General features: G+C 35.3%; 1 protein-coding gene across 2 annotated transcripts; it reads right to left on the reverse strand.

Moving 5' to 3' along the window:
* Positions 1 to 273: 273 nt before the first annotated feature.
* Positions 274 to 8,622, reverse strand: LOC145577388 (glyoxysomal processing protease, glyoxysomal-like). Of its 2 annotated transcripts, XM_081634799.1 has the most exons (14): positions 8,410 to 8,622; positions 8,276 to 8,322; positions 8,012 to 8,162; positions 7,882 to 7,929; positions 7,734 to 7,799; positions 6,884 to 7,027; positions 5,409 to 5,516; positions 5,211 to 5,314; positions 4,327 to 4,412; positions 4,155 to 4,246; positions 3,365 to 4,082; positions 2,437 to 2,635; positions 1,655 to 1,746; positions 274 to 1,087 (listed from the first exon to the last, which is right to left on the reverse strand). In XM_081634799.1, exons 1-14 carry the CDS (start codon positions 8,473 to 8,475, stop codon positions 822 to 824), a joined length of 2,187 nt encoding a protein of 728 aa, XP_081490925.1. In that variant the 5' UTR covers positions 8,476 to 8,622; the 3' UTR covers positions 274 to 821. The 2 variants fall into 2 exon arrangements, with proteins under 2 accessions (XP_081490925.1, XP_081490926.1); XM_081634800.1 differs by lacking the exons at positions 8,276 to 8,322; positions 8,410 to 8,622 and having other exon boundaries at positions 7,734 to 7,789; positions 8,012 to 8,062.
* Between the last annotated feature and the right edge of the window lie 793 nt (positions 8,623 to 9,415).

Consider the following 9,415-nt stretch of genomic DNA (forward strand, 5'->3'; position numbering starts at 1 on the left):
GAATTATGCTTGTGTTTAATCTGATCATTCTGAAATTCTGTTCTTTACACTAAAAACAGGGGATATTCCACATTTCTTTACTTGAAATGAAAATCTAGATTCTTTAAGTAACCAAACTTCTGGGTCCATAATCACATTCAGTAACCACAGTTACGGCGAGAAAGCATCAAGCTTGCTACTTCGTGATTTCAAGTTGGGAAATAAGATCAGATGGCTATTCGCTTCCCTCTACATTGCTGCAATTCCATGCCTATAACAATGTAACAATCTGTATATACACAATAAGCTCCAAGCAGAGCATCGAATTACTGTCTGCTTTGTGTAACTTGTAAGAAATGATCCATAGCAGAAACCATACATGATTCATAATTACATCACAAATGAAACATTAGACAAATTTACAAGGCATTTTGACCAGATAGAACATCCCTCCTTTAGGTCATCAGTAAGCTTACATGGCTTAAAACAGTTGATACAAGGGTAAATGATGTATGCGTTTCTCTTTTTTTTTTTTTTTTTTTTTTTTCTTCCTATTTTTTACCAGCATATTACAAAGCATCAACAAAAAATATTTCATTTGGAAATTGTCCTTGCACTATGGGCGAACCAGAGTCAAGAAAGCAAGTGATTATTATCTTGGTTGATAGGCATCCATATATTCGATTTAATTTATCAACACATCATAAAGCTCACACTTCCCTAACTCTAGTTCGCCCATGTCAAGAAAATAAGCCATTGAATAGCCTCTTGTCAATGTCTTGCAATTTCCTCCTAAATAAGCTTCGCCCTTTTTGTAGGATCCAAACAGCCTTTAGTAGCTGTCATAACTTGCTGGGGATAGTATCACGAGAAAGGTTTTGCATTGTGTTAAGATGACGTGAATTCCCCAACAGCTTCCTTTTCTCATTAATAAATTTTCCAAATTGAGAGCCCTTGCTTTGTTTTCCCTCGTCTTTCTTGAGCAAGTCATCCGCACTATGCAAGGAGGGATCTGGATCAGGTGAAATGGATGGCATCATTGCCCACACTGAAGTAAGATTCTTGTTCGGTCTATCCAGTTGCTTAAGGACTGAGAGCTTCTGCATGTCTGTGGAAAGAAATGCAGCTATTATTATTATTATTTATTAGAATGGACAGCGGAGAAAGGCTCAGTTATCAGCAATGTTTTTCTGTAGCACTAAAGGCTCAATTATCTCGATTCAGAATTGCTGTGGTGTCAATTCAATTGCATGCAGATGATAGGGAAGGAATAGAGGGAGGGGAAGGGGGGGGGGGGGTTTCCTCTCCATTTCTAAAAGGCACACTTCTATACATCAACAAACTACAGCAAAAACCTGTCACTAGTGTATTATACAGGGGAGCTTTTTAAGTAAATCATAGCAATAGAAAAAATGATGCTCAATATTGAGATATACCACAAAATCTGAGAAGACTTGTTTAAAAAACCATACATTTTTTCAGTGTGCACAAAGAGGACTTCTCAGTGCTGGGTTAACACTACTGCCACTATAGAAGTCATATAATGAAGCATCGAAACTACTTTATCCACAAAAGTGAAGGTTTCCATTCTGAATGCCTTATCGACAACAGAATTGATTAGCCATCTATTCTACACTTCTACATGTGAGTATGTGACATGGTAAGGCACAATTACCTTTAGCGAATACAAAAACTGGTTCCAGAGCTGCAGATGGTATGCTAAAATTCATGTGTGGTATAACTGTTCCTCCTCCATGCTTGGCATTACTGTATGCAAATACTTAAGATCATCAGGGACACCATACCATAAAAACAAGCATTTGCCGCAAAAAATGCATTAACATTGTTCGGACTTTATGTGAAGTTCAGGAAAATTGCACCCAACAGAGTTCAAAATCATAGAACTATTTGGCAGCAGACAAATATTTCAGCACTTATAAACAAATCTTCACCATTTATTTGGTGTAACAAAATCTCATGGTCACACATTTTTAATAGTACAGAGTAAGTACAGAGTATAGAGTATATAGCTCCATAAAAGGAATAATTTTTACAGGAATTAGCAGGTCCAAGCTCCAAGGTAAAAAGAAAACAAGCAGGTTAAAAGAATAGTGGAAGAAAAACATAAAAGGGAGCCGCCATGTCAGATAGTCATTTTTTTCTTCGCCAGAATCCATCATCTCTTTCTTTCTTTCTTTTTTTTTTTTTTTTTTTTTTTTTTTTTTTTTTTTTTTTTTGGGAAAAGGGGATGGGGGCGGGGGATTTAAGGCTTTTCATCTTTTATATCCAATTCATCAATGCCTAGAACTTATGCCAGACAAAAGAATATATTTAAGAAATTCCACCACTCTACAGCAGATACTCAACATTTGAGCTTCTAATCATTAAAACAGAGCTTTCAGTAACAAAGTAACAAGATTCATCTTTGAAATATCATGTGTGTCATATACGGAGTACCTTGTCACCAGGGCAATCAAGCGACCAGATGAATCAACTACAGCACCGCCACTACCACCAGGATGCACAGCAGCTGTGGTCTCCAGCATCACCGGGATCTCTCCTGCAGGACTTTTCTGCAAAGCGGACTGGTCGGGTACATGCTTTTTTGCCTTCACAACTTTAGCAACCACACCAGCTGAGATAGTTGGCAACAGGTCTGGAAAAAGAATTATAAAGCATACATAAAATGAAAGTCTGAGCAGTACAGAAAAATAAGGAGGAAAGTGCATTATTTAAAAATGAAGACGACTTTACATGCAAGACAGAAAACAAATGAACTGGACCAAAGGGTGCAAGTCATAAATGAGATAATAAGCTATAGATTTGAAATCACGGTAACATTCTGTAATCGCTATAATAATGGTACAAAGGGCTTTAGAAATATAACAAACATCTTGGCCCCACTTCAATAAAATATATAAATAAAGTCATCAAACATAAGGCACTTCCAGATGAAATGATAAAAACAAATTACGCGTATAAACTCTACTACTTATATTAAACAAGAAATTACAAATTCACTATCCCAGGAATGAAATTGTTCACATAAAATGACAGGGCACAGAAGAAACCTGGAAAATCCTGGCACTCTTTGTCACAAGAGTGCAAGACTCACAACTTAGCTGTTCAAATAATTGTTGGTTATTTTAGTGGTAAAAAATTAGCTTCTATTGTTAGCTACTCAGTATCTATCTATATGATTAAGCATAATATTTTGTTTGGTAAAACAAGTCACTAGGTAGTTGGTAGCACACAAAATGATAAGAGAGAACCCTATAGAAAATGAAAATCATGGTTCAAACACATCATGCATTTGGAGCAAGATCAAGGATTCAAATTTCAAGGTACATCACAGTGCCGACAAAGAAACAGTATACATCCTTACCACATCGAGGCCCTAGCAATCCATGTCCAATAACAAAAGCCTTTGATCCTGGAGAAGGGCAAGCAAGATTCGCACAGATAGGGCTTAGCTGCTTTGGAACAGATTCAAGCTGAAGCAAGGAGATGTCTAAGGGCCCTTTAGAAATATATACCACTTTAGCTTTACACCAAAGCCATGATTCCATTAGATCTACGCGGACACTTATTTCACTATGAACTTGGTGATTTGGATAAATTCCATGGCTATTACGCAGATAATTGAGAGGTTGGACAGAACTTGACTGGACAACTCCACTTGTCTGCTCCATTGCCTGCCTTAGGGGCATGGAGTCATCTAGCATAAAAAATTTATTTTTGATTTTTGTCTCATCAAGGCCACTCTGTATAGGAGTTCTGCCAAACCTCCATGGCTCAAGTAAGTGAGCGTTTGTGAGTATCAAACCTTGCTCGTTAAGAAGAATGCCAGATGCCCACACTCCATTGTTCAAGGTAATAAGACAAACAGAAAACATTGCATGCTCCACTGTCAATGGTACAGAGCAATGGTTCACAGGCTGCTTCTCAATTAAATTAGGTGAAGCTCTACAATTTAGGCAATTCATTGTAGCTGTCCTTACGCCACAGAAGTCGCCAGCAAGTTGAGTTCTCTCTGACTTTTCAGGCACCAACTGAAATAGGCCATTGCAAGCACTTTCTATTGCTTTCCACGGAATTATAACCTGTTATCCAAAGGTGGCTCCTTAGCTCAAGCACTAGGAGAACTAAAAGTTAATTGGCAGAAGTCGAAATACCTGAATTTCAGCACCCCCAGCTTGTCGTAAAGGTCTGTTCAGTATACCAACCAGGCATCCATTCTGACCAATGACTGGACCCCCTTCCATACCTAATATATAAATAGAAGTTGAGTTAATACCTAAGAGCTATAAATGACTTAAAGGTAACCACCAAGGGAGAGGAACAAACCAGGAAGACACCGAATATCAGCCATCAACAATGACCTATCCATTGACGTAGATGGGTAGCAGTTGGAAACTGAACCCACTGATATGCTAATCCATGCAGAAAATAAAGTATACAATTAGAAATCCATGATAATATGCAGTTGTAGACTATTAGTTTCAAGAATCCAGGAGCAAGTGTTTCCCCACAATCTGTCATTCCTGTAAAATCTAATCTGTAGACCACCACTAGCTAATAATTGGTGAAGTAGAGCCAAAGCAAATTTGAAGACATACAGAGACAAAAGATTAATAAGAAATGCCCAACAGAGCTTAAGCCAAAGCACAAGATCTCCACTTTTCTGGCTGTATTCAGATTAAATTGAATAGCAATGTCAATTGGACACAGGCATTAGTATTAATAAAGGCGTGTCTCAAAGTGTAACACGTGGAGGCTTTAGAAATGGGTGCTAGATTATGGCATTTCATGTGTTTTATACATCATAAACACACATAAATATTTGCGATTGATCTGTTTGCTAATTTTTGTAAATTTAGATCTCAAGACTGTCTATAAGCATATGCCGTTCAATTTTCTATTCACTTTCCCTTTGTACACAATCTTTTTTCTAAGAGTAAGTAATTCAAGGTACGAAGATAGTTGAAAGGTCTAAGTGAAAGTTGAAGAATTGGGTACTCACATTAAAATGAAAATTCAAAATAACTTAAATACAGCCTCTATGCTATGCCTAGCAAGAGGATGGCAAAAGCAACAAATGGCAGAAGATTTGTGGATAATGTATTTCCTCTAAAGTCTAAACTCTTCTTAGATTGCAAAAATGACTAGGGTAGAAACGCAACTCAAATTCAGACCCATCAAAAATCAAAAAAGGAAGTGTCAAATTCTACCTATTAAAGAAATGCAGTGGAGAGAGTATTCCAAAGGGAGATCCCATTGAGACTAGAAAATCTCCTCTCTTATTTGAATATGAAATGGTGATCTCTGGCAGTTCCTAAAAAAAAGGTAAGCCACCTTGTCATCCCATGCACATGTGATTTGAACATACAAAGCAACATTGAAGGCATTGTCGGACTTTGAGACTTCACCTTATCAAGTAATGAGGGTACTTGAAGAAAAGCAATTCTAGAAGCAACCTGAGCCATCATATTCACATTTCTCGGTCTCTCAGTTGATGATGTAATGCCATTCTTTTCCTGGAGGGGGGGGGGGAAATTAAGAAAAAAAATATATATATATGGTTCAGTACTAATCTAGACTCTAGAGAAAGGAAGAGGCCATTGATTCCAAGCAAACATCTAAACTTATATGGTTCAGTACTAATCTAGACTCTAGAGAAAGGAAGAGGCCATTGATTCCAAGCAAACATCTAAACTTCAGAATTTAGGGAATACTTCCAAGAGTTCCAACATAGTAGCAAAATACTTATCACGCCAAAGAATAGCATTTTCCTCATACTATAATAACATTGATAAAAAGTGATTAAGAGCAGTCATTACAGCTTAAAATCTTTCCCAAGACAGACTGGAATCAATTCTTGCACAACCAAAGAGATAAACAATTCTTACATTAAATAATATGTATCAACTTGAAGATGATGCATAAATTAAGGTATATTATCTAGGTTAGAAGTTTTAACACTAACTGAAGCAGAAAGTCTAGATACCAACCAACAGGCTCCTAGTAGGATAAGGTGAAGAAAGTTGAATATGTTTCAGTATCATTAACACAATATCTGATAGTCTGCTTCTAAAAAGTACTTCCTCAACGTAACTGCATCGAGATGGAAAATACTATTAATTCCCACGAATAGCACTTATATTTTGCCATGTTATGTAGTAATGAGTTATCTCCAAAAAGAGTTTATTTTTGTGATTAATATCGATACAACATCAATAGATGGCGATAATTACTTATCAGTAATAAGTAATCTATTCAAACAGAATTGAAAGCTATAATCTGTAGGGATTCTAGGCAAATTTTTTTCAGACACCAGAATTACACAATTAAAACTGCAACCATGTCTGTTTTTGCAAAATTGTTAGGCCTTGTTCTCTTCACTTTAAACAAATATGGAGTAATATTCTGTACAAATAATTAATGTTCAGTAAAAAAAAATTCCATTCAGTAAATATACGTTAAGTTCAGCAAGAATATGTAAAGTTCAATAAAAACAAGTTTTAATCAGTAACTTCAAAGAACAATTATGATAGACAATCAGTAAAAATAAGTTTCAATCAGTGAAGATAAATATAACCTTAGTATAAATAATTTAAGTTCAACGAAAATAATTTAATTTCAATATTAATAATTTTGTCCTTGCTTATGGGATTAAGGCTTTGATTGATTGATTAATAATTTTATGTTCAGCAAAACTAATCTAAGTTCAATAGATATTTGGTGAAGAGAAAGGGCCTTAGTGAAAGGACAAATGAGTTCTATACCAGATTGACTATCATAAAATATAATATACACCTTAAATACAAAATCAGAGAAAGTTAAAAGGCTCCATGTCACAATCAGCTAATGTAAAAACTGTCAACAACATAATTATTAAGCCAACCTGAATTTGCATAGAACCTTTAAAAATTTGAGAGCTATCCTTGTGAGCTGCCAACGACCAGCCAATCTCCCAACCATGCTCCAATGATCCAGAAGAAGCTTCAATTAACGATTTAATAGCGGATGAAGCAGCAGGGACATCCACCTTCAGAGGTTCATGGCAGATCGTACTAAGAATTTACCATCAAAAAACCCTGAGAACTATTCAAGACAAGGAAGCTGACAATAAAAATAGCAAATAAAAAAACATAAGGCTCTCACCCTGATCTTATACACTGCTTGTGAAGGGAATTATGAGCTAAGAAACTGACAAGGAGCACATTACATGATTACATTTGGAACAAACATAGCTCTAATCAAGAATTGGTTGAATGAATACGGAGTAATAAAATTTCTAAAAAAACAAGCAACATATACTTCATCTAATAGCCTATGATAGTACTCCAATTATTTATGAGATTATCATGTCCACAAAATGGGATCTAAGTACAAAACAATACATCACAAATTCACAAGAAATAAGACATTTGCAATAGAGCAATCCCACACATGCAGAACATAACTTCAATAATCGGTATGAAACTTAATATTTCAAAAAACTACACAACTAAAACCACCAAATTCTTTGCTCAATAACCCATAAATCTACTCCATGTAATCATATAAATATATCTACTCCATGTTATCATATAATACAATTATATATTTCTATCTAGTATCATCATGGCCAGTTGGCCACAAAAAAAGATCTAAATTCAAAGAAATATGCTGGTAAGCAAGAAGAAAGTCACAATACAACAATTCTATTCATAAAAGCATGAACTCAAACCCACATAAAATCAAAAACCTACCAGTTTTAAAACTTCAGCACCAAACCACTTTGGATTTTCATCCTTATTCTCCATTCCTACATTCACCTAGACAAAAAATGCACACATTAATGAGGAAAACTAATACAGTTATGCACTCAATCCAAATCACAATAATGAGTTATACTACCTCAACCATTACATCGATCCGAGCGCCGGGAATCAACTCAGGAGTACCCTAAATAACATCATTATAAGCAGCATAAGCATTAAAAAAATAACATAGCAACAAAATTACAATATGGGCAATGAAATTAAACCTGGGTATTGATGAATTTGGAATTTTGTGACAGAAAAGGCTCAACAATTGATGCAACAGTAACAATTACAGCACCCTTATCATGAATTTCACTGCCAACAAGATTACGAGGCAACAATAACCCAGAAGCTGAAAGGGTTGTTTTCCCAGAACTGTATGACATGACAATCAATAAAAAATTTAATTTTTGTAATGATAAAATTATGATTTCAAAAAACCTATAACTAGCAACAATTTGACAAGAATTCTGAAGGTTGGAACTTACTGGTATTGATGAAATGCATGATTTCTCATCTTTAGACCTTTTGGATCCTATAAAAGGGAGAAATTCAGGACAAAAATTATCAATAAATAAATAAATTCGTAGAATTGATGAAAGAGAAAGGAGAGAGAGCTTACAGGGCCATTGATTGTAACCATAACAGAAAATTTCCGAGCAAATTCGACAATATCTGGGAGTTCCATGATTAAATTACAGCTTATGAGTTTGGTATTGAAATTGTTGGAAGGTTTTTTTTGATAAGGGATAAATCAGGAAAACTGTTTGATTTCTTCAGGTGATTAAGTTAAAGCTTGTGCTTTTGTTTCCAGGAAAGTGCATATACGAGTACACCGTAACAACTAACAAGTCACCACTTTATATATTTGGGTAACTGCAGTAACTTTTGAGTAAACTAGTTGTGGGAGCGTCCGCAACGCAGACGCCCTCCTAATTTTGTAGAATTAAACTCGATGTGTTAAATTTGTGAATGTTGATTGTGAGAGTGGTATTTAATGTAAAACACATCACGAATAATGATGGGTGAAAAGCTTTTAAAATTTGAAAAAAAAAAAAAAACAAAACAAAACAATAATAACAATTATAAAATGGCTAAAAGGAATTAATTTGAACATAACAGATAGTCAATAAAAGTATTGTATAGAAATTAAAAAGTAATTTCAAACAGACAGAATAAAAAGACAGCAGAGAAACACAGTAACTTAAAACTATTAGACCTCATAAAGAAAAGCAAGCTAAAATCTTTTTTGCCATTTGTAATGGTGTAACATTCTTATTATGCCATCATCAAAAGAAATAATTTTGTACACCAACTTCACTCCATGAACACATCACCCAAAATAAAAAATAATAGAAAAAAAAACATCAAGAAGAACAAGAAAATGAAAACCAAAAAGCCCTATAAATCTATACAGGGGCCAGATGGCTATATCTGAAAACCTGAATGATGGAGGAAGATCAAGGATAGGCAAGGCTCTTGAAAACTGCTGCCAATCCTGTCATATACTTGCCTTGGTGCTCTGCGAGTGCTAGCTAAGTATCAGTTCTCGAGGTATTTGAGAATCCTCTACAGCCCATCACTGCTTTGTTTCCTAGGAACAAGACATCATCTCCATACTGGAAAGG

The sequence above is a fragment of the Chenopodium album genome, chromosome 14 (genome assembly GCF_948465745.1).
Source record: "Chenopodium album chromosome 14, dcCheAlbu1.1, whole genome shotgun sequence".
NCBI classification, from domain to species: domain Eukaryota; kingdom Viridiplantae; phylum Streptophyta; class Magnoliopsida; order Caryophyllales; family Amaranthaceae; genus Chenopodium; species Chenopodium album.